Source organism: Sminthopsis crassicaudata, chromosome 5 (genome assembly GCF_048593235.1).
Source record: "Sminthopsis crassicaudata isolate SCR6 chromosome 5, ASM4859323v1, whole genome shotgun sequence".
NCBI classification, from domain to species: Eukaryota; Metazoa; Chordata; class Mammalia; order Dasyuromorphia; family Dasyuridae; genus Sminthopsis; species Sminthopsis crassicaudata.
This window is the reverse complement of record NC_133621.1, coordinates 78,353,808-78,379,969: the sequence shown is the minus strand read 5'-3', so window position 1 is coordinate 78,379,969 and position 26,162 is coordinate 78,353,808. Positions and strand designations below refer to the sequence as shown.

The window sequence follows — 26,162 nt, the reverse complement described above, 5'->3', positions numbered from 1 at the left end:
TAAGGGAAAGGAAGGGGAAAGCTGAGGAAGGCGATGGGAGCACAAAGGAAATGAATGGCAAAAGGAAAGAGAAAAAAAATCACATTGCATACTGTGCCATCAATGATTGCTTCAGGTGACACTCAATAACCATCAATTTTCTCCTGATCTAAATCTATCTTTGGATTCTCTAGATGTCAATTACAATTAAGATAGAAGGGGTCTGGGATTGAAAAGATTTAAGTGTGAATAATATTGAACATACCAAAACCAATATCTATCCCTTTCTGAGAGATCTATTTGTTTATTTGTATTATTGTAGAGGACACCACCAACCTTTTGGTTCTCAAGACTCAAAATGTATCATCCTCACTAAGTATCATTCCCACTTCCACCTTCCCCCATCCAAGCTGTTCCCAAGGCCTGTCACTTTCTCCTTTGCAGCATCTCTCCTGTGATACTGCTCTGGTACAGACCTTCGTTAACTCAGCTCTGGACTATTGTAATACACTGTGCACGGGACTTTTTGCCTCTACTCACTCCCCTCTTCAATCTATCTTCCACTCAACTGCTCAAAGGATTTTCCTAAAGTGCAGGACTGTCCATGTTATCCCTTTATATTCAATAAACTCTACTATTCCCCTATTGCTTGCAGGATCAAATACAAAATCCTCTGTCTGGCATTCAAAGTCCTTTATAATCTAACTTTCCAATCTCTTTACAACTTATTTCCTGCCACCTGCTCTTCAGTCCAATGACAATGGCCTCCTTTTGGCTCTGGACAATTCCATTGGAGAAGAGTATGCAACCTCATTTCTGTCTCCTTATATAGCTCTGGCTTCCTTAAGTCCCAACTAAAACCCCACCTTCCATAGGAAATCTTTCCCAATTCTTTTTAATTCTAGTGTTTTCCTTCCGTCTATTTATCTTGTATATACCTTGTTTGTACATAGTTGTTTTTGCAAGTCTTCCCCATCAGATTGTAAACCCCTTGAGAGAAGGGATTGACCTTTGTCTCTTTTTGAATCCCCTGTGCTTATCATAGTGCCTGACACATAATAAATTAAGTACTTAATAAATGCTTATTGACCAACTGTCCAATGAACTATTTCACTACTTTTTCTCTAGTAAAATATTATGCATTAATGCTTGGAAAAAAAAGCAGCATGACAGATTAGATAGAGAAGACCCAGATTCGAGTCCCATCTATGACACATACTGGCTATGTGACTGGGCAACTTCTCAGTGCCCCCAGACAATTATTTGTGGCTTTAAGTTGCATAATAGATATCTTTGCACATTCATAGACATTGACAGATGGAGCTTGCTCTCTTGGACATTCTACACCAAGTATATAATTCTCTTGGTCCAAAGGAGGGAAAACAAAACAAAACAAATCCAAGTGTTTCTATGGCATTATGGGACATACTAAGCATTTGATTAGCCAAAGTGAATCCCAGTGAGTGCAATCCAGTTCAAAGACTGCGGCTATACTATTGAGTCTATATTTGAGTCTTCTTTGGGTTAATACTAATGAAGAGCACTTCTTTCTACAGGTCATTGCAAAATAGAATGATGATTGGAAAAAGGCAGAAAAAAGTAATGTTTTCCTCCAAGAGAAACCACATAGCACTAACTAGTTGTCTGACTTTAGGCAAGTCACTTCTTTTGAATTCAGCCTTGGTTTGTTCATCTATAAATTGAAAAAAAATTGACAAGATGATGTCTGAGGTCACGGGGACAGCATGGCAAAATGGAGACAGAGCTGGCCTTGGAACTAGGAGCAGAGAAAACCGCCCTACCTCCAACAGGCAATGGCTTCTTGAGCTCAGTCTCTCAGTGTTTTAAGCAGTTCTCTGCTTTTCTAAATTGCAGAGAAGGGGCCAGTATGCACTGGCAGAAAGTTCTTTCCCCAAAGCATTAGTGAAGTCACAATTTCAGTCCTAATCATTAATTTCCTTTTCCTTGTCACTTTTGAAAGACCCCACTTGCCATTTGGAAAAAATGCATTCATCTTTAGGTGGCCACACACTCCTAACTGAACAAAGCTGAGAGCAACGAGGAAGACATTCTAAATGTAACCAAATGATGCCTTTGGAAAATAAGTGGTCCAATTCAGTTGTTTGCCTTCCTGTGTTTTTGACTTAGATTTCCATTTTAGTCTCTTCTTCTATCCCAGTTCCTGACTTCCAGGGGAGCAGAATTAATCAAGTTGGGGCAGGTGGGAAAAACGGAAGCCATAAACTATAACAGACTTTTATATGCAGTACCCAGCTCTATTCTGAATCAAAGACTGAAGCAACTGACTAATTTTTTGCTTTTGTTTGCTCTGAAATGCTTTCTTAGCTAAAAAAAAAAAACAGAAACAAAAAAAAAACCTGAGTCAATGCTATTAATATAGTATACTATAATATAATGTGAATATATAACATTAGTATGGTAATACTATAATCATAACGTGATTTTAAAAATTAGCCCTTCTTTGTGACTTAAATATACCTCAAAATCAAATTAATAAAAAGAAGCAGTTAATAATCTGTGTATACACTGACTTATCCTGTAGATAAACAGATTTTTTTTTCCTTAAAGGAAAAAAGAATTCTCCCTCACAAGCTTTCCTTCTCTCTTTTATCTTGTACTATCGTATCTTCCCTTGTAGTCAGTTGCATCATTACAAAAATTACCTGGCTTCATTAATTCCTCATTACCTCTGGCAAGTTAGAGCGTTGACATTCTCTCTCCTTTCTTCACATTTACACTGTCCTTTTACCAAAAAGCCTGCAAATTGCTCCTAATGATAAGGACTGGGGGGGGGGGGGGGGGGAAGGAGGCCTTTTGTGTCCTGGGAAGAAGCCTTGCTTTCCTGGAAAGGATGCGCTTGGCGGTAACACACTACTTACGGTAATTGGAAGAGAGTGGTCTGCCTGGTCCCCCATTACAGCAAGAACAATAACAATTCACATTCATCTTAGCATTCTTCCACCTGGGTGGCAGCTACCTGAGAATTCTCACCTGTGGCAAAGGGTTACATTTACTCCTGCTGGGAATGTGGCTGGGCAGCCGAATGTTAAAGAGGGCCTGAAGAGCAGCCTGGGCTGCTTGACCCTTGGCCAGCTTCTTGCTACGTCCTGAGCCTTCAAACGTCCTCCCATCCACTCTCACTGCCATCACAAAGCTCTTGGCGTGCTGCTTCTGCACTGTCTCCGAAAGGCAGATGTATCTCAGCCCTGAGCGCAGTTCATTCAGCACTACCACTGGGTTTTTTTCCCTCTCTCCCTGGAAGGCCGACTTGGACTTGGGCTTTGCATGTCCCATCAAGTCCAACCTGTGGTAGAGTAACCTCCCCTGTCGGTAAGCTGTCGAGAGTAATTCGGTGTTGACGGGATGGCAGCTGGAAAAGTTATCACTTGGAGGCGATGGTTCAAACTCTTTGAATAGAGTATCTGGGAAGTCAGCCTGGTCAGAAGTGAAGTCTGTAGATGGGCTGATACCATTCCCCATGGCAAAGTGTGCTTGGCACGCATTGGGAAACTGGACAAAAGACTTCAGGGCTAACTCTGCTGCCCTCATCTTGGCTTTCTTTTTTGTGGGTCCCGTGCCTTCAAAGGTAAATCCATTGACTTCTACTGCTACTGCAAAGACAGGAGCGTGGACTGGCCCTGTCTGAGAAACCATTTTATACTGTAAACCTGGTTTCAGTTCATGGAGTTGGACCAGGGCGTTCTTTGGTGTCACCGACCATGAGAGCTTCTTCCAGATGAGTTGGAGTTTGCAGAAATGACCGCTGTTCCCTTCCTCTAAGGGTCTTTTCCTCTTGATGCTGGAAGTGCCTCCTCTTGAGTGGTCACTGGATGGCAGTGGCTTCGCCTCCAAGTTGCCCACGTTGCGGTTTTCCTTCACTTCAGCACTGCTGGAACCTGGTGGTGAAAATAAATGAGTCACAACAGCAGGAAAGGGCAGGTTGCTATTGCTAATAACCATAGCATCATGTTTCAAGGCTTTGAGATCAAAGAAGACCAGTCTCTAACCTGGCTTCATAAGCAAGGTCAACATATTCCAGGACCTTAGAAATAGTCGAACAATCAGCCGTCAACTAGAGGACACAGCTCATTAAGGAAATGCACGAAAACCAGCCTTCTGTACTCCTTTTGCCAGTAATGAGAGCTGAGGCAAATATTATGATTTCATGTTTGCAAAGTGCTCGGCACTTTATTTGATCCTCACAACAACTCTGTGAAGTAAATATTGCAGGTTGTATGATGCCTTGTTTTACAGCTGAGGAAACTGAGGCTCAACGAGATTAATCATATTGCCCTAGAAATTAATTTAGCAAGGGACAGGATCACTTGGGACTTGAACCCAAGTTTCTCAGAGCTCCCAGCCTAGCCCTCTTCCTGTGTGATTATTCTGCCTTTGTGGCAGAAATTATTACATACTGCCTGATGAGTGGGGGAGTAACTACCTGCCAGAGATCAATTTGCAATTAGTGCCTTGATGAGCCAAGAAATTCATTCTTAAACAGTTCTGGGAGAGCTATATTTCTGACAAGAGAAGGGTGGGGATGGGAGGAAGGCAGCTAGCCTGCCCAGGAATGATCCTGCAGGTTATAATCAGTCCTGCATTGTTATGCAGAGATTGCTGAGCAGGCAGAAATAGCTGCTAATATTCTGCAAAATGACTCTACCTGTATTTTTCTTACTTAATTCCATCCATTAACAAGACAAGTTAAGCCTTCTTGTCTGGGATAATCTAAATATCACTTTCAGGAGAATTAAGGTAGGAAGAAAATAAACATTTAGTAAGTGCCTACTGTCTTTCAGGCACCATAGTAAGCATTTTATAACTATCCTATTTGGTCCTGGCAACAACCCTGGGAGTTAGAAGCTATCATTATCCTACTTTGCAGATGAGGAAACTAAAACAAATATAAGCTAAGGGACTTGTCCAGGGTCATATAGCTAGTAAGTATCTGAGGCTGAATTTAAACTCAGTTCTTCCTCACTCCAGGTTGAGGACTCTATCCACCCTGGCAATTTAGCTGCTATTAGGAGAAAAGATCATAAAATCCAATGATTCAAATCCTGTCTGATTTTGAAAGCTTTGAGATTCCTAGCTGAGTGACCATTGGCCCATCACTCCACAGCAATCATCACATCTTTCTCAACACCCTTTCTAAGTACTTTTTTTGATCCTGGAAGAGGTTCAAAAAGACAGTTAAATGACACATCCTCAAGTTGGTCTCTCTAGAAGCCCGATCTTTGTGCCATAGAGTCCAGCTTTGAAGCATCTTTCTGTCCAATATATTTCTGTCTTGCTCCACCCCTTGTGCCATCTGCATTCATGAAATGCAGAAAAGAAGAAAATCTCCACTTGGAATAGTAGGTAGAATGAGGAGAAACAGAAGCAATAACTAGATTTGAGCAAAAGCCAGACACTCTGCTTAGATTAAAACCCAAACCTTAGGATCTTTCAGGCATCACAAGTGTCACGACACAACTTGTATGTTTTATCTAAAAGAATATGGATCTGTTGCAATACCTTTGACCATCCTGTTCATCTCCTCCTCTAGCATCTGGCTCAACTCCTGGACTTCTTATATATCTGTCAAGAGATTTCTTGCCAAAGACTCAATTTAGTTTGACCTTCTAGGACCTAGGACAGAGGTTTGGCAACTTTTTTTTTTTTCTTTTTTAAGATTTTGACAATCATATCCCAGTATAATAACATTTTTCATCTTCTATTTTATTTTATGCATTTCCCTGAAAGAGGAATCCCGAGGCTGTACCCAGTCAGCCAAATGAATTTGTGAGATGAGAAAATGGTTAAAAGTTCCTGACCTAGAAGATTCTCAGCGAAAACTTTAAATGAAGAAATGGTCCACAATCTGAATAAAGGTCCTTAAACTTCCTATATGGGACAAAGTTGGGCCTTTTCCCTTTCTCCAAGAAAATAACAAATGTGCCTTACAGCAGACTCCAGGGTTAATGTTCAGCTAGCCTCTTTTGCTCCATGCCAGTTTTTTCAGTATCCTCTGTCCATCATTATCTATGGCTACCCCTAATGGTTTTAACATGTCCCATCAGCATTAAGCTTCAAGTGTAACTTTTTCTTAGTCTTAAGTAAATTTTCAAGGAAAATAGGTGGAATTTAATTTTACTACTTGCTTCTTTCTCTTATTTATAATCCTATTCCCTGAGCTCCCTTTGTTCATATGTTTTTTTTTTAAAATGAGGTTTTATTTTTAACACTGAAAAAGATTAACTTCTACTTTCAGGTACTTATTTCCTGTGGAATATGCTGGCTTCTCATTTCTTTATTTAAAGGTCATTACCCTATTAAGAATATATCCAAGTTTGAATAGGAAGTTTGAGGCAGGCATCAAATTTAAAATTACAGGCTTTGGCGATAGTTTTCTGGTTTTAAAAACATCAATCCACCTGGAGACCAACATATGGATATTTTTTTAAAAAAGTCACACAGTAATGCTCTAAGTAATCCATTTTCATTACCAGCTGCCTACATAAACATTTCCTCCTAATATCTGAGTGATGGCCTGGCTTAGGCAACTCCTTGGCAATAGAATTAATAATATTTTCACATGATTGGCATATGCTTAATTTATATTTTAATAAATCATATACGCTTGTATCTCTAGCCTTTAGTATCTGGTACACAGTAGGAGCTTAATCAATATTCATTGATTAATTTTATTCAAATACATTTTGGCATATCTATACAGGATAATGTTAAGAGCAATAAAAATTAAGTCTTTTGCTGTCTAAAATAGTAGCCTTTAAATTGGTCACTGAGGTACTTTGGGGCCCCATGATATGACTCCAAGATTTTGTTATCAATCTAGGGTGAAGTGTTTCAAAGCACTGTACCCATGACAATAAGCTGTGGATATGTCTCTAACACAATTAAGTGATTCCCTCTGTTTTCCTAGAATTTATTGCCTCTTCTAATTCTGCCCATTCCTACTGTTCATCTCCCCCAACTCCACTGGGCTTGAACTTTTCAGAATATATAGATTGTGATCAGAGAATCTTCACTGCCTGTCCCAGACAAAACCCCCCCCTCCACCTATCACATCACATCTGCCATTAGTTTACAGACACTGGGCTTTCCACTGCCAAGCATTGGCTAATAAGGTACATTCCATAATTCACCTATTTTAAGTCTAGTATTTATGTATGTGAGAGAAAAAATAAATAGCCCAGAAGGAGCAGGTATGGAAAGGCTGTGATCTGCATCAAATATATTATTTTTCTGAGCAAATCCACTCCTCTCTGAATTTTCTCTTTCTGTTTAGGGTACACCATCCTTCCAGTCATCCGGGTCAGAACTTTGGTATAATCCTCAATTCTTCCTGTTTCTTTAATCCACATATTCAATTCATTCCCAGATTTTTTTTCTACCACCACAATAATCTCCCAGTCTGTTCCCCACTCTCCACTTATGGGGCCACTTCCCTAGCTGAGGCCCTCATCTTTCACTGTACCATTGCAGTAACATCCTAATTAATCTTCCTGCTTCAAATCTCATTTCAATCTATCTTCCATGCAGCTGCCAGTCACTTCCCTACTCAATTAGCTTCACTGGTATGTAATCCACTTTAGATTAAAAATTAATTTCCTTTTTTATTTCTATTTTTGCCTTTGTTTTATAACTTACATAATTATTGGTATAGTGATAGACATAATTTACAAATCTACATGTAGGGGACATATTCATTTAATTTTTTAAATAGATGGGGTGCATGTTTAAAAGGTTCTGTAGAACATTGATCTAAAATATCTTATTTTCCCTTCAATCTCCTGTCCATTTGGGAAGTAACAAATACTATGCATATAACACTCATCCCTCTCTTTACTTTTTCCAACTCCTTTAATCAATAAACATGTATTTATTAAGAACCTATCATGTTCCAGGCACAATGCTAGACACTGGAGATACAAAGATAAAATTGAAATATTCCCTGCCCTCAAGAAACTATTCTACCAGGAGAGACAACATATAAGTATATACAACATAAATGTAAGTTGACAGAGGGGTAGTACACAAACAGTTAAGGATCAGGAAAGGCTTCACTTAGAAGGTAGGCTTTAGTTGAGTGAAAGCCCTGGGAAACTAGATATATCCTAAATAGTGGAGATGAGGAGAGAATGTATTTGAGAAAAGGGGCTTAGATGATGCTGTGGAAGAGAAAAAGAATGGTAAATCATGTACAGCAGATATATCAAATACTCATTCAATCCATGAACACTTCTGAGTACAGCCTGAACTAGATTAAAATGTAAATGAGAAATATTTAACAAAATAAAGAAAAATACAATAGAACAGAGATAATGTTAATATATATTTTTCTAAGACAATGTGCAGCCAGCAGGGATCCTTATGTATGAATAAGTGGCCCCATTTTTATCTGAGTTTGTCACCACTAGTTTCTACAGCAAGAAGGTCAGAATCCAGGGGTTCTCAAACTACAGTCTGCGGGCCAGATACAGCCTGCTGAGGACGTTTATGCAGCCAGCCCAGTTTTGGCAAATGGGCTGAGGGGCGGAGACAGAGTGTGAGTTTTTGTTTTTACTATAGTCCAGCCCTCCAACAGTCTGAGGGACAGTGAACTGGCCCCCTATTTAAAAAGTTTGAGGACCACTGGCAGACTGTAGAGAGTCTGAATGGAGGAATAAGTAATAGCACAGGAAGGGTGAGATGGGACCATTGCAAAAAAGCTTCGTATGTCGATTTTGCCCAAATTATTTTTTTAATATTCTCAGGTACAGGTGAATTTTATTGTTCTTAGTTGATACTGGGGAACCTTAAGGTAAGGGAATGCTAAGCACTTTGTTTTAGGAAAACTTTTTTTTTGTCTACCACAGTGCTTTGCACATGGTAGGTGCCTAATAAATGCTGACCAAATAAATAACAATGACAAATTAATGTTGTGGGAGAAATATCTTCTCTCTGAGTTCATGTGATAGGTAACTACTTCCAAATATATGTTTACCACAATGTAGAAATATAGTGGTAAAAGCCTAGACTTTATTATTATGATCAAGTATAAGTTCAGGATTAAAAGAAAACCTAAACTGCTATAGACTTTTGTCTTATAGACAAAATTACATCAGAGTGACAGTGAAGTAATTCATTTACGTATGGCAGTCTTGTCCATTCCTCTAAGGCCACAACAATTAAAAAGATAGACCCACAACCCCATACTTCCTTCAATGTCATAAAAGTTGAATAAACTTAGTCAATCTCATACATCCCTTAAGAAAACAAACTTTGTCAAACAAACTGTACATAAACTAAATCAGGTTACAAATGAAACTACACTACATGATTCACAAAGACACAGATTGAGGAGGAAGATTTATATATCACAAAAGAGTCAAGGGCAGTTGAGTTTCTTATTTAAGGAATGATTAAAGCTCTTAAGTAAAATTTTACATCCCATGGGACGGCTTTTATTCAAATGAGGTTAATATTAAAATAGACATTTATTTAACCAAAATTTGCAACAGAAATGGCTCTGAGTCCGAAATAATAAAATAAAATAAAAAATCCCCATCAGAGTAATTACAACTTTAATTGCTAACCAAATTTCTCTATATCTATTTTGGTAGGCCATTCACTACTAAATTAATCAGCTTTTCAGGCTGAAACCTCCAAATCTAATGCTATTTGTTGTGGAAAGCCCTAGAAATCTCTGAGTAAAAAAATTGTGGCAACAATGTGTTAGGATCCCTCCATCCTTCCTTCTTGGCTTCAGTGGTCTGTACCTTGAAACCCTTTGGGGTCTGCTCTCTCCATGATGTACCTATAAACCCTCTGCCCCTACCATTTCCTTTCTAAGTTACTAGAACCTGGTTGCTGCAGCAAAACTGAATGTGCATTGTTATTGTTAATACAGGCAGTCAGGGCAATTGAACTGCAGGACAGGAAGGCAGCAGTTACTGCTTCTAAGGTACTGAATTAGGACATCAGTTCTCTCTCACTTTGAGGTTTTCTGTAAACAACAATATAGCAGAAAAGTCAGGCTTTGAAATTGGTGATTCCTTCTAAAGAAGAGGAATAGGTCTGGACAAAGCCTCTATGTGATAGACTGCTGAACTGTTGGGAATGACCTGGAAGGGTTTTCCCTACTGATAGAACTCTGGATCTGGGCTCAGAAAAAAACTGAGTTCAAATGTGACCTCAGACACTTCCTAGCTGTATGACCCTAAGCAAATCGTCATGATACCCATCTGTCTCAGTTTCCTCTTCTGTAAAATGGGGATAATAATAGCATCTATATCACAAGGTTGTTCTGTATATTAGATGAAATACAATTTGTAAAGTAGTTAAACACAGTACTTGGCACATAGTAAATGCTTAATAAATGCTTATTTTCATTTTTCCTGTATCTCACTATTTCTTTCTTTCTTTCTTTCTTTCTTTCTTTCTTTCTTTCTTTCTTTCTTTCTTTCTTTCTTTCTTTCTTTCTTTCTTTCTTTCTTTCTTTCTTTCTTTCTTTCTTTCTTTCTTTCTTTCTTTCTTTCTTTCTTTCTTTCTTTCTTTCTTTCTTTCTTTCTTTCTTTCTTTCTTTCTTTCTTTCTTTCTTTCTTTCTTTCTTTCTTTCTTTCTTTCTTTCTTTCTTTCTTTCTTTCTTTCTTTCTTTCCTTTTTCTTTCTTTCTTTCTTTCTTTCCTTTTTCTTTCTTTTTCTTCCTTCCTTTCTTTCTTTCTTTTCTTTCTCTCTCTTTCTCTCTTTTTTTCTCTTTCTTTCTCTCTCTCTCTCTCTTTCTCTCTCTTTCTCTCTTTCTTTCTTTCTCTCTTTCTTTCTTTCTTTCTTTCTTTCTTTCTTTCTTTCTTTCTTTCTTTCTTTCTCTCTTTTTTTCTCTCTTTCTTTCTTTCTATCTATCTATCTATCTATCTATCTATCTATCTATCTATCTATCTATCACCTATCCTATCCTATCCTATCTATCTATCCATCCATCCATCTATCTATTTATCTTTGTCTCTGGGGGAAGCTTTTAGTACTAGACTCTGTTATAAGCTGCTTGAGTCCTTAGGTGTTGAATACACTAGTATTTAGAAGTTATTTTAAATTCCTACTTATCCAAATTTCTAACCTTTATCTTATGGTTTATGGCTACGATGTCAGACTTTTGTAGATGCTTGTTAACTTAAAATCTGTCATCTTTGATATCCTAGTTTTAAATGAATTCCCTCTTCCTCTGTTGGATTTATGACATAGTCTCCTGTTCATCTGGTTTTTGTTTCTTGATAAATAGGACTTCTTTTGAACATGTTAAGTTTCATTTTTGATTAAAACCCAGAAACTTGGTAAGTACTCTCCACTGTTGACTCTGATAGCTTTTCTATAGTTGGAGAAAACCGTATTGTTTCTTTGATGTCCTTTAAAGAACAGTTATCATTCTTAGGGTACATTTATTTAGGTACATTTATTTGTCCTTCCCTACAATTACTATATGAGATCAGTAATATAAATATTGTCACCAAGCCAAGGCCTCAGACTCCAAATTATCCTTCCATTTGCTTCTTCTTCTGTTCAATCAATGTCAGGTTGAAAATGTGAGAAAAATCACAATGGTTCTAAAGAGTGTTATTCTCTATAGAATAAGAAATGGATAGGAAAATTTCTGGTGCTTTGATTTAGGTCTTTATGTATTGCTTCTTAGAGAAATGATACTAATAACTTGTATTTCAATAATGTCACAAAGTTCAAATAACACTTTCTCTAAAACAATTCTGTAAGTCCCACTTTTAAAATGAAGAAACTAATGGTCAGAAAGTTTAAGTGCCTTGCCCAGGGTCCTAAGACTAACAAAGGTCAGTTCTGGGATTCAATAGTAAATTTTTCCTGTTCTTTTCATCACATCAGTACTCCAACTAAGTTACAAAAAAAGTTTTGTATTTTTTATTCCCTTATTAAACAAATGAGACATACGGTAATCCTTATGGATAATTCAACTTAAAAAAAAAAAAAAAAGAGAGAGAGAGAGATTCTGAATACTGACTCCCATTCAAATTTCCCCACTTGGGAGTTAAGTGAAGTACTGAGAAAATAAAATTGACCCCATAACCACCACATTGCTGGTATTTTGTGGTTATTACTGAGTTTTTGGAGAGCAGCAAAAACAGGTGCAATTCATAGAATTTTGCAAAGAGACCAAAGCTCAACTTGAAATTTATGGGCCTCAGAGTGGTGTCCTAACATTCAAAGGCTTTCATTTCAGAGAGGCTGAATATTTGTTCAGATCACAAAAAATGTTCAGAATGCTACTAGCAGTGCCAGGGCAACACTATCACTGTTCTTTGAAAGTCATCAACAAAACCCAAACATTTGCCTGGGAAGTATTTGGCGTGACACTATACCAAGCCCTGTAATGAGCTGTTCTATATTTGTTGGCATCTCAACCCTACACTAGTTTAACTTGCTAGATTGTGAGATGGTTCCATTCGTTTTCTTTAACCAGGCTGCCTTTAAATAATAGGTTGAGATAAGCAATTTTTTTTTTCAAGTGAGTGAACCTACGAGTTTTGTAAGATGTAGAGACACTACACATTCATTCCCAATCTATCTCAGTGAGGTCAATTGCCCTTGAAATGCCAAACAATGAATTTTGAACATTTGTATAGACTCAAGTAGTATTTTTACAAATAACTAAAATCTGCCTCTGTAGGGCAATGGAATCTATCATTCTCCCCTGCCCTTCCGGCCATCTTAAATATGAGGGTAGATCAAATTAACAATATTAAAATTGACCTTCCTTATTTCAATGATAATGTTTTATTTTTTCTACCATGTTGTCTTATGAAGAGCCACGGCTGGTAAAATTTGATAGTTAATCTAGTTGCATAAGAGACAAAATCTGTCACTGGGCCCAAAATGAAACCCAAACTATCTTGAAGCAAAGGCTTTAAGAACCTATCTCCATAGTCACTGGAGTAGGAGTTTACTAGCTCAACTTGCTGAATCAAAAAATCACTTTGTTCATTTAACCATTCATTGTTTTCCATTATAGATATCTGTTGTAGCTTAGTTGTTTTTCAGTAATGTCCAATTCTTTGTAACTCCATCTGAGGTTTTCTCAATAAAGATACTGGAGTGGTTTACCATTTCCTTCTTCAAATGATTTTACTGACAAGGAAACTGAGGCAGAGTTAAATGATTTCTCAAAAGTTACAGGAAGATGAGTCTCAGGAAGATGGCTCCAGGCCAGGTGTTCTGTGCACTATGGCCCCACCTAACTGATCCCATAGACACCTAACTTCATGATTAAACTGACCTATTTCAAGGAAATCAGTCAAAGGTAGGACAGTTATCTTCTATTTCCTTTGATTCTTAACAAACATGAGAGGGATCTGTGGTACCCAATGCATAGCAAGCTGGATTTAAAACTGTCAACACCTGGCTCCATCTGGAGGCAGAGTTCAGGACCTCTAACTTCTTGTTCTGCACTCATTTTATATGGAGATTCCCAAAGTGGTGGTGGATGTGGAGCCAGAGAAAAAAAAGACAAGAATGACTTGAAAATTGTATTCAAGATGTTGGAGGGGCTGTGGGAAAACTGGGACACTGATGCATTGTTGGTGGAGTTGTGAAAGAATCCAACCATTCTGGACAGCAATCTGGAATTATGCCCAAAAAGTTATCAAAATGTGCATACCCTTTGACCCAGCCATACTACTACTGGGCTTATATCCCAAGGAAATACTAAAGAGGGGAAAGGGACCTGTATGTGCCAAAATGTTTGTGGCAGCCCTTTTCATAGTGGCTAGAAACTGGAAGATGAATGGATGTCCATCAATTGGAGAATGGTTGAGTAAATTATGGTATATGAAGGTTATGGAATATTATTGTTCTGTAAGAAATGACCAGCAGGAGGAATACAGAGAGGCTTGGAGAGACTTATATCAACTGATACTGAGTGAAACGAGCAGAATTAGGGGATCATTATACACTTCAACAATGATACTGTATGAGGACGTATTCTGATGGAAGTGAATATCTTCAACTTAGAGAAGAGCTAATCCAATTCCAATTGATCAATGATGGACAGAATCAGCTACATCCAGAAAAGGAACACCGGGAAATGAGTGTAAACTGTGAACATTGTTTTTTTTGTTGTTGTTGTTTTGTTTTTGTTTTTCTTCCCAGATTATTTTTACCTTGTGAATACAATCCTTCCTTTGCAACAACAACAACAACAAAATTCGGTTCTGCACATATATATTGTACCTAGGATATACTATAAAATATTTAATATGTATGGGAATGCCTGCCACCTAAGGGAGGGGGTGGAGGGAAGGAGGGGAAAAACTCGGAACAGAAGGGAGTACAAGGGATAATGTTGTTAAATAAAAAAAAAACAAAAACAAAAAAACTACCTATACATATGTACTGTCAAAGAAAATGTTATAATTATAAAAATTAATAAAAAACAAAATTAAAAAAAAAAGAAAATTGTATTCAAGAATGTACAAAATTCCTGTTAGGATGAGAATGATGGCTTGTTCTCAATATCTTATTTCAGTGTGATTATCACCCCCCTCAACACATACACACACATCTACACAGGGTAGATCATAATTGTACCTTCTCATGCCAATGTTTTCCCAAAAGTTTCACAGAATATCTAACTAATTTACTGAAGGCTCCATTTTTCCCTTTCCCTTCCCCTTTCCTTCCCCTTTCCCTTACCCCTTCTTCCTTCCCCTTCTCCTTCTCTTTCCCCTTTTCCATTCTCTTTCCCCCTTCCCTCCCTTTCACCTTTCCCTTTCCCCTTCCCCTCCCTCCCTTCCCTTCCCTTCCATTCCCTTCCTGTCTCGGTCACTCATCCTCTCTTCAATCATATTATAGATGTAAAGGTGGAAGGGACCTTGGAGTCTATATAATTCAACCCTTCATTTTACTGAGGAAACTGAAGACCAGGAAGTCAGCATGACTAAATGGCTTGTCCAAGGTCGCATACTTAGCCAGATTAAGAGAGAACATTTGAATCCAAGTTCTCTGACTTCAGGGTCAGGGCTCTTTTCCACTGCCTTCCAATCATACTCATTCCACAGGTAACAAGGCAGCACTTAGCCTGTCTATCTGTTCTATCTCCTTTTTCTTTCATGACTGACCTACCTCCTTTCTCAGTCATATATTTCCTAGCTTCTATCCTTTATTCCACTTCTTTTTACAAAGGATACCATTTGTCATATGCCACAACCTGCTTTTGCTTATCATGCATCTCTCTATTGCTCTATGGATCTGAGAATCCATCTGACCCTTTGTGGCCATAAAAAGTCAACATAAGAACATGGATGTTAAAAAAGATGATGTGTGTGTGTTTTAGGGCACAACTTGGGACTATTAGAAGTGCTCCATAAGAATAAAATTCCCTTCCCCTATAGTTTTGGTTATAACAGAAATGAACATTGTGGAGTGACAGCTTAAGAAGATGATGAATTCAAATGAGGAATTTTTTGGGGGGGGAGGTGATAGGTAGTGCAATTGTACAGACCTGGAGTCAGGAATTCCTGAGTTTGAATTTTACCTCAAACACCTACTAGCTATATGATCCTAGGTAATTCACTTAACTTCTATTTACCCCAGTTTCTTCATTTGTAAATTGGAATAATAACAGGACACCTACCTCCTCAGGATAGTGAGGATAAAATGAGATAATATTTGTGAAGTGCTTAGCACAGTGTTTGTCATATAGTAGATGCTTAATAAATGTCAGATATAATTAGAATTATTATAATGATAATTATTTTAAACAATGGGAACAACCTGGACATGGTTGCTGGAAGGAACTGCGAGTGTGAAAATTAGAAGTAGCAAGTGTGTCTGATGAAAATATGGATAGTGAATATACGCTTTTACAAATGATTTTTTTGCAGTCAAAAAGTTGCCTGAAAATTATGACATATACAAGATTCCACTTTCAACCAGCTTCCCTTCTTCACTTGCACAAGTATCAGTCTCATAGAAAATTCTTTGATAGATATAGCCACAGATATAACTTTGTTCAGTGAGGCATAAAACAAGGAGAGGTTTGCTCCTCATATTTGTGGAGGACTAAATGAGAATGAAAATGAGGTTAAATAAGCAGGAGTTTTTTATTTGGAAGTCAGGGTTTCTATGTGTCTTCCCTAAAAACAAACATCAGCCAATGAATCTATATCTGTCTCTACAATAGAATACAGGGGGAGGCTCTGCTGGAACTTCCCTCTTTGGACATCAGCCAAAGGAGATAGATGGCAATCTCTTAGGGATGACTTAGATATTCATGTGCAAGGGGGTGGAGTAGATGATCACACAAGGTCAAGTTCAGTCCTTTGATTCAAAGACTGAAATAAAATTTGCCTAGAAGCTAGGGAACAACCTTGGATAGAGTCTCTAATCTCCTATTGATTTGTAACCAAGAACATTGGAAAGTTAGAGTGAGACCATAAATATTGTTCAAGGCAGCTAGCAGTAGGTTTGAAATCCAGAGGTTTAGATTTGGATCTCAGCTTAGATATTTGCTACCTATACGTATCCTACCTCTGTGATCATTAGTTTCTTTGTGCTCTCAGTAGTTTACCTCTATGAACCTCAGTTTCCCTAAATGCAAACTAGAAATATCAATACTTATATTTCCTGCCTCAGAGGGTTATGGAAAAAATACTTTATCAATCATACCATATATAATCATGAATTGCTTTTATTATTCCAGAGCCCAGTACTCTTCCCTTTAAGGGAATGAATTATAGAGTCCAGGAATTAGGGCCTCAAGGCATGTAATCCAGCCCATCCCTCTGTAGAAATCCCCTTTACAAAATCCCTAACAAAAGACAGTTATATGATAAAATGGATTGAATTTTGAGCCTGGAGTCAGGAAGAAGTAAATTCAAATCTAGCCTCAGATATTTCCTAGTTATGTGATCTGTCCAAGTCACTTGACTATTGTCAGCCTTAGTTTCCTTATCTGTAAAATGGGGATAAGAATAATACCTATAAGCCAAGACTATTGTGAAGTTAAATGAGATAATATTTTAAAAGAATCTTATTAATCTTAAAGTGTTACACAAAAGCCAGTTGCAGACCACCCAAACTGACTTTGAAGAATAAATTATTACATTTTCAATCCAAGCATTTTTTTTTAACACTTTTGAAAATAATCAAATGTTACATATATCATGGCTTAACTTAAGAAAGTAATGGAGTAAATGTAATAATGGAACTTGACCTTAAAATATATCATGTGGATGTTTTTTTTTTCCCTTTTGGAGAGTCAGTTGTTAAACATTTACTAGAATACCATTGGCTATTCTTGATATTAAGTGGTCATTAATCCTCTGCTTGAAAAAGAACCTATGGCCTTTCTAGGAAACTCATTCCACTTTTGGATAGCCATAACTGATAGAAAGTGTTTAATTACACACCAATCAATCAGAAAACATTTAATATTACCTATTGTGGCTCAGGCACTATGCTAAGATCTGGGGATACAAAAAGAGGCAAAAGATTCTGATTTCAAGGATCTTACAATGGATTGGGGGAGATAATATACAAACACACATACATTATGCACACACATGTACATCTATCCACCCATAAAGTACGGATAAATAGATATTTATTAAGAGAGGGAAGACATTGAAATTAAAACTTCTTGTAAAAGGTGGGATTTTAGTTGGAACTTAATGGAATCCAGGGAAATCAATAGTTAGAATGGAGAAGGGAAAGCTTTCCAGGGCTACAGGCCAGCTAGAAAAAAATGAAATCTTCATCTCTACCACTTCCATTGATTTCTCTTAGCTAAGTCTTCTTTGAGAAAAGAAAGACCAGGTTTAATCCTTCTGCTACATGATTCCTTCTGTCACAAGATGACTTTCATGTCTCACATAAAGGTATTTGTATCTTATTATATAATACCTGGCACATAGTACTTATTTCTTAAGAGCCTATTGATTGTCTTCTCTTGCCTAAGATAAACTCTATGGCAATCTCCAGTTTCCATTCGTTGTGCTGATATGTCATTTTTGGATATTCTCCAATTTGTCAATTTTTGTTTTTGTCTTTTAGTCAATTAGCTGTATCTAACTCTTTGTGGTATCCCTATCTGGGGATTACTTGGCAAAGATACTGGAGTGGTTTGCCAATTCCTTCCCCAGCTCATTTGAAAGGTGAAGAAACTAAGATAAACAGGGTTAAGTGCCTTGACCAGGGTCACCCAGCTAGTGTCTGAGGCTAAATTTGAACTCAGGTTCTCGACTCCAAGCTTACATTTTACGTACTGTGTCACCAAGCTTTTCAATGTCCTTTGTGATATGCTAGACTTTAGAAAGTTACTATAGACATAAGAAATATCTAAATAAATTTTATGCAATAATAAAATGGACAATGGCTCCTATCCATATAATTTATGAACTCACTGTTCCCCTGAAATGCTAGTCTATGATCTTATTGGTGTTATTTATTGATTGAACAGCTTTGTAACACCAAACCAATGTTTTGTGAGTTGGGGCTGCTTCCATCAAGACACCTATTCATAAAAATAAGTGGAAAAAATTCCAGTCTCCCTCAGACAGTAACAGATCAACTTCAGTGAAAACTTGGAGATAGCATGGACTATGGAAAGAGTGATAATTTTGAAATCCTCATTATGTCTCTCAAACTGTTTATAACATCACACTTTTCTTGTGGGGAACCAATAATCTTGTCACTGCCACCAATTAATTAGCATACTGGTTCACAGACTAGGTCCAAGTTCTTAATGGATAAGATAAAATATATAGGTTTAAAAAGGAAACAAATTATTATGAATAGTCTATCTATCTATCTATTTATCCATTGAAGTTTATAGACCCCAAGTTACAAACCTTAATAGAATGGCCCAGTTAATATGGCCAAGCAATTTCCCCCCAAATCATGAAATATGCTGAGAGTGGCAAAGAAAGTCCCTGGGACTTGACCTTCTGTACTTTATGATGTTGGTGGAGGATGGAAGGCAAAGTGCATATACTTGAAGTATGAGATGCTTATAGTGAATTTCAAAAAGAGGTTACAATTAGAGCAAACAAGACAGAACTATATTCACTTCTTGGTACTGCTTCTGATTTTGTGCAGCTGCCTCATTATGCCTTTTCCTGGGCTTTCCTTCATTTGCCAGTTTGACTTTTCATAGACCTTCAGGCTAATTTCCCCAAAACTTCATAGGTGTAACAGCCTGGTGAGTTGGACATAATAAGTCCCCCGTTTAGCACAGTGGGGAAGGTGAAGCAGCTGGATGAAGTGGTAGAAATGAGCAGGGATATTTTGCTAGATGAATGCACCAATATTTCAGTTCTGAACTGAGGCTGTATTCAGCTAAGATATTTAAATAGAAGAAGCAATGCTCAAATTTGCTGATGTCCAGATATGAGAAAAGAGAATTATTTTTACTGAATTATTATGCACAAAAAGGCCAAGAATGTTAGCACAGCAAGGAAGATAGGGCAGTTTAGCTGTAGGGAAAAATGAGGGAAAAGCTCTGAGTTAATAATTCTGAGCATAATTTTAGGTCTGCCTAATTATATGGGGAGAGCGGAATATGCATTTATTAAGTGCCCTTTATGTGCCAGACAATATGCTAAGTACTTTACAAATAATATCTCTGAGCCACATAACAATTCTACCAGGTAGGTGCTATTATTCTCCCCATTTCATAGTTGAGGAAACTGAGCCAGATGGAGGTTAAGTGCCTTGCTCAGAGTCACAAAGTAAAATATCTGAGACTACAAAAAATCTTATATCTTCCTGACTCCAGTCCTAGCACTTTATCCACTATATACTCTATTTGCTCAGTTGGCCTGCCTGCTTCATCATAGCATGCAGAAAATTCCCTGCCAACTTGTGTTGGACACAATCCCCTCAGATATTGCCAGTGGGAAGAGAGAGAAGAGAGTAGACATGATGCTGACATAGAAGTACAGCTTGGTCCCAGGGTTTGGATTTTCCTGAGAGTCTTTTCCCTTTGCTGGAGCAGTTGAGCTGTCCCTGTGCTCTTTGTGCTCCCCAGGGTTGTTCTGTGTTCCAACTGTGTTTGACTTGATGAGCTGTCCAAGGTCTGAAGCCAGAGAACACCTAAGGGACTGGAAGTATTGAGCATGTGTCACAAGGTCAACATTACCTTCTGAATCCTTTGCTCTTCATTAGAGCATAATGAGTGTAAATCCAGGGAGAGGGTTTGTGGCTTGCAAAGTATGGTCGTACTGGTCTGGGGCATCAAGGCATTTCCCTTCTTTTGGTGTGTTCTTCTGGTCTACTAAACCCTTTCAGAAGCTGGTGCAAAGAATAAATTGTATGTATTTTCATTAGAAGGCATTATTGTCTGCACCCAGACTTGTTATATAACCCCAGAGTTTGTGGTACAGACAAACCATAGAGATGGGAGTCTGTGTCTAAGCAGAGGCTTCAGTTGAATTGGAAACAGTCTTACCCCTTTTATGAGGAATGGCTCTAGTTGGACAAAGTAGCATGATATTCCCATCCTTAAGGGATGCCCTAAATCACTTAATACTTTCCATAGAAAGTAGTAGATTGGTATTTCTCCATAGCTAGTCTGCATAGCTGACCTCTAGAAAATTCTTCTCAATCTGTAGACATTTCTTCATAAGGCTTCTTGCTTTTTAAAACCTGTGAATCTAACAATTGTAACTCTCCTCTATTCTTTTCATCTAATTTCATCCTCTTCTTCACAATAATATTTTTTTGCTTTTTTTTTCAGTTGTTTCACACCTAACTTTTCATGATCCCACTTGGAGTTTTCTTGGCAAAGACACTGGAATGGATTTGTCATTTCCTTCTCTAGCTCATTTTACAGATGAGGAAACTAAGACAAAGAATAACTTACTCAGGTTCAGACAGATAATAAGTATCTGAAGCCAGATTTGAACTTGTCTTCCTGATTCCAGGTTTGAAATTTTATCCACTAAGATACTAAGCTGCCTAATGATAATCTAAAAATATTTTTGGACTAAACTTATAATTTTATCAAAATTGTGCCTTGTGTGTAATAAGCATGAAGTTATTATAAATATGGATGAATCACTTTCTATGAAAGTTATATCTTAAAGAAGTTGCTTTGAACACTCAGAGATTAAGTGATTTGTCCAATACCACACTAACAATTCGTGGTAGAAGTGGGATGTGGATCATGGTGCTCCCAATTCTGTTGCTAGTTTTCTGTATATTACACTGATTCTTGATCTAATAATGTTAGTGATATTCAAGAACACAAAAATATATTTAATAACAAAATAATAGCTAACATTTGTGTGATGTTTTATATTTATAATGCTTTTTTATATACCTATGAGGTATGCAGTAAAACAGAACTCTAGTATTTTATTCTCCCATAAATTGACCATGGAAAACCTACTCAATGGAATGAGGGTCCTTCACATATTTTTTCCTATTGTGTGAATACAAATAAAGCATATAGGCTGCCCATGATTATCCTCCCCTGTCCTGCTCATATTATTTTTTTCCTGGTTGTAAGTTGTTCTGATATCTTCCTTTATATCATGTCTCCCATATCATAGTAATGAGTTACAGCCTGTTCTCCATGTACTTCTTCATTGCCTGGAGTAATTCTCAACTTTAGATCTTCAGAGTGTATGATACTATATAACTTGCAGCAATATAATATCATGGGAAGAACATTAGTGTTAAAAAATGAAATTCTGTTTCAGGAAAAAGCTTGGGATCATTAGAAAAATGGTGCAGTTTTCCAAAAGAAATTCACCCTGCTTTTTACACTGCCAATTTGTTGAATTTATTCAAGAATATGTATGTGTGTTTGTGTGTAGTTCCTAAAATCTAGTACAGTTTAAACTTTAATAGCTTTAATCTCTCTTTCAACCTCTGTCTCTCTTTGTCTCTCTCTCTCTCTCTCTCTCTCTCTGTCTCTCTGTCTCTGTCTCTCTCTCTCTCTCTCTCTCTCTCTCTGTCTCCTCTCTCTCTCTGTCTCTCTTTCTGTCTCTCTCTCTCTCTGTCTCTCTCTCTCTCTGTCTCTCTCTCTCTCTGTCTCTCTCTCTTTCTGTCTCTCTCTGTCTCTCTCTCTCTCTGTCTCTCTCTTTTTCTCTCTCTCACACACACACGCACACTGGACTATCAAGTGTTGTGATAAAATTATAACTTAAAACAAATACAATTGCAGAGTTTTTCAGGGAACTTTTACATTTGCAAGCAACCAGTGAGGTGTGTGTGTGCGTGTGTGTGTGTGTGTGTGTGTGTGTGTGTGTGTGTGTACCTATAAACAAACATCATTTCTACATTTGACGGAACTAAAACTCAAAAGGTGGAGTGACTTGTTGAAAGTTCTACTTAGTCCATGGCAGAACTGGGACTTGATCCAATAACATGAGCATTTGAGAAGGACATTGATAAGCTGGAGTCAGTTCATGGAAGGAAATCAGAATGGTGAGGGAACTGTATATATACTATAATATGTATATATTATAAATGATGATTCATGTGGGGAAAAGACCACTGAAAGGAGATTTATGAAAGACATGTGTTCTGTTTGTCCCTAAAGGACAGAAATAGGACCATGGGAGATGGGTGGGTAGGTGGGAATTTCAGGGAGGAAAGTGATCCCTTGCTGATGTCAATTCTTGTTTAGGTGTATTCAAGTAGATTGAACAGCTTTTGAGATCCCTTCCAGATTGTGAATCTTTAAGAACTGCCGCACTGAAACTAGCAAAAGTGAAGTGATTGGAGGTAGCCAATTCAAATATTGTAAGCTATATAGTTGGGTTTTTTTTTTTTTTTTGAAACTTTGAGAGAGGTCATCCTCCCAATGAAAAAAAGGAAGATCTACATTAACTCTTTCTCCTCAGTTGCCTCAAAGTTAAGGGGAGTTTGAATTTCTGTGAAAGTCTTCTTATTTATATCATCTCATTTCAATTTTTTTATAAAGTCAGCATGAGCAGGGCTCTAGGTGATTTGCAGACAAATAATATCTATTTTGTAGGTCCTTAATTCTTGCCAGGACAATATTGTAATTCCTTTTGATCAAATCTGAAACATGACTGAACAAATTTGACTTTTTTTTCCTTTTCACACAAACATTTGGATCAGTTACACTTTTCTCTTGGAAAATAATCACACCTTTTTCTCTCTCTTTACTTAATAGATTTCCATAGACCAATATCGTACATATAGAAGCTGGAGACAAAGAAAGCCCTTGCTTCACAGGGTAGTCTGGTTGGAACAGACTATGCATTGATTTTACTTAGGTTTAGTTGAATTTCAGCACTCTCAAATAAAGAAAAGTGGGGAGTTATTTATATCTACAATTGTTGCTGATTTTCTTTATCTATTTGTTCCATTTCAAACCATCCTTTGCATAGTAGAATCCATCTGTCCAATCTCCCTCCCCACTTCCTCTCTCTTTCTCTTCCTTCCTCTGTCTGTCTCTCTGTGTCTCTCTCTGGCTATCTGTTTCTCTCTCTGTTCCCTCTCTCATTCTTCCCTCTTCTCTTATCCCCTCCCAGCTCTAAGAGTTTAACATTACTACTTGCTATATTATCTATGTGTCCATTGCTAGGCTAGTATTATGCATTGAACATTAGAATAAAACACCTCTAAGAAAGAAAAGTCAACTTTTTTCTTTGATAAGCAACATTTCCACCCTCCCACTCTAGAAGTGGAGTGCTGAAACATCTCTTTCCTTCTCTCTCCTTTTTTTTCTCTTCCCATCTGCCTGTCATACCCATAGCCCCCACCAGCTATACCCCATTACACATTCCCCATGGAAGTTGCTGAATTATCTTTCCTTTCAAATGAAGACTTGAAGCTTTAGAAGTCTCAGCTTTTCTCTTATCTATCTATCTTAGTCGTAGTTTTCAATTTTTTTTGGTATGGAGGAGATAAGACATGATTTTTACTTGTATGAAAGTCTCTTCTGCTTTCTTGTACCTCACCCACTATAATTTAGAGTTTGTATGTTGAGAGCTTAATTTTTTCTCAATGCAACATAGTCAGTTTGTGACCCAGGGCTCCCCCTTTTTCATTATGTCACACTGTTCCTGTCTGTCTGTCTGTCTCCCTCTTTTCCCCATCTGCCTTGTGGATTTCTCAATTTGGGGAACTAATACAGAAACTATTTCCCTCAATGCAGATGAACAATTTATCTCTAATTTATGATCTTTAAAAATAATTTCATAACGCATTGGCCAGAGCATTGAGAGGCTGTGACCTGCTAATATGTATCAGAAGCACTACTGGTCCTGGTCCTCCTGAATCCAAAAACATATTGAATTTTTAAAAATTATTTTTCTCACCCCTGTGTATTTTACCTTATTCTAATGTAGTTTTTCTTTATAACTGAAACTTTTGTTTAAGCTATCAGAAAGAATTGTGGGATTGTAGATATGGTCTTAGAATATAATCCTAAAATTTCAGAAATTATCCAAGCAAATCCCTTTCAATTTATAAATGAGGAAATAGAGACCCAAGGGAGTCCCAAATTCTTCCATTTAGATTATAAAAAGTTTCTACACTTGTCCCTTAGGTGAAGCATCAGGCAATCCCATAAGACAGTGAAATAAAGTATCCTTTTAATATTTATAAGTAGAGGTAAAAAAAGAAAGAATGGGCCTTGTCCCTCCCGCCAATTTATTTCTGATGTGCTTGAATAATGGGAAATTACTTTGTTTGGAGAATAAGGTTAGCTTTTGGTATATTAGCTGTTTTACTTTGAAATTTGACACAACTTCCAGTTGTTGCTCCTGCCCATGGACAAATCTATGGTGAAATTAGCAATGGAATCCTAAATTCTAGACTCCCCATTGTAAAGTTCTAAGCTCAGAGTCATATTATTTCTTCCTACTTTAACTACTTTCTAACTTATTTCCCAAAGTCTTTTTTTCTTGACTGAAGGGCCATGCCCTGTTAGCAGTGTACTTGGTGACAAGGTTGTCTTGCATTTGGATTCCATCTAAATCCATTGCTGTTAAGTTATTTTGTACCTCTTTTTATGAGATCTTTTAAATGGGCTATTGGTGAAAGGTGGCTTTTATGGAATCTGTGTGGGAGACATTAGATTATCTGAGAGTTGCATATGTATTTCTATTGTGAATTCCAAAAGAGAAAAAAAAAAAAAAAAAAAAGGAAAGCAGGAAAATGACTCCAAACTACATTAGATAAATAATGTAAGCAGCTATCATAGAACAATCAGAAGTAATTGAAGACGGCAGAGCACTAAAAGAAAATGCCTAAGTCAAATGCGTAGATATAGAGGGAAAATGCAAAGTGCAATTATTTTTATTCTGTAACTCTCACACAGTTTTATTTCATAAGTACATTATCTTGTTTGACAAAAGATGTCAGCAAATATAATGCTAAGTTTAGAGGCATAGAGAGGCAGAATGGTATAATGATGAATGAGCCAAAGTAGAAATAATTGCTATTTACATTCAAGAAGATAGGAATCCCTCTTCTGACATATACTGGACTATATGACATTGGGCAAGTCCCTTAAAACAATTCTCAAAGACTTCAAGTTACAGAGATTGTGCTGACCCGAAAAGGGAGAGAGAATTTTCTATACCAGGAAAAAGAAGGAACCACTTCCTATTCCTTAGACCTTTTCAATTATCTTTGATCAATCATATCTGCCTTTTCATGACCCCATTTGGGGTTTTTCATGTTAGAGATACTGGAGGAGTTTGACTTTTCCTTCTCCAGCTCATTTCCCTCATGAGGAAACTGAGGCAAATAGGATTAAGTGACTTGCCTAGGGTCACATAGCTAGAAAGTATCTGAGGATAGATATGTACTCAGGAAGAGTCTTCCTGACTCCACAACCAGCATACTATCTACTGGGCCACCCAGGTGTTTCTCAGTGGCTTAAAACATTAAAAAAACATTTTTTTTTAGGGAGTTGGGGGGACTGGGAAGTGAGCAATAAAGGTAAGGATATGAATGTGGCTATAATTTTATTTTTAAGCAAAATACATTATTTGTGATATGAATTTATTACTACTAGAAAGATTTCCTTACTTAATGGGAAGGTATTTTATAATAATAATAAATTAAATTAACTTATCATCTTTCTGAAATTAGAGAAATATAGCTAGGGATTTTTAACTTCAGATTCGATGTCATTATCATTATCAACTGTAATAAGGTCTATACCTGTTTATG

The 26,162-nt window shown here is 37.2% G+C and overlaps 1 protein-coding gene across 6 annotated transcripts in view; it reads right to left on the bottom strand.

The window, feature by feature from the left end:
• Positions 1-26,162, bottom strand: part of ADARB2 (adenosine deaminase RNA specific B2 (inactive)) — a 651,356-nt gene that overhangs the window by 176,562 nt on the left and 448,632 nt on the right. For all 6 annotated transcript variants that reach the window (XM_074267208.1, XM_074267213.1, XM_074267207.1 and 3 more), the window contains one exon: positions 2,992-3,896. In XM_074267208.1, coding sequence (XP_074123309.1) covers positions 2,992-3,896 — 905 coding nt within the window. The remainder of the gene's footprint in view (positions 1-2,991; positions 3,897-26,162) is intronic.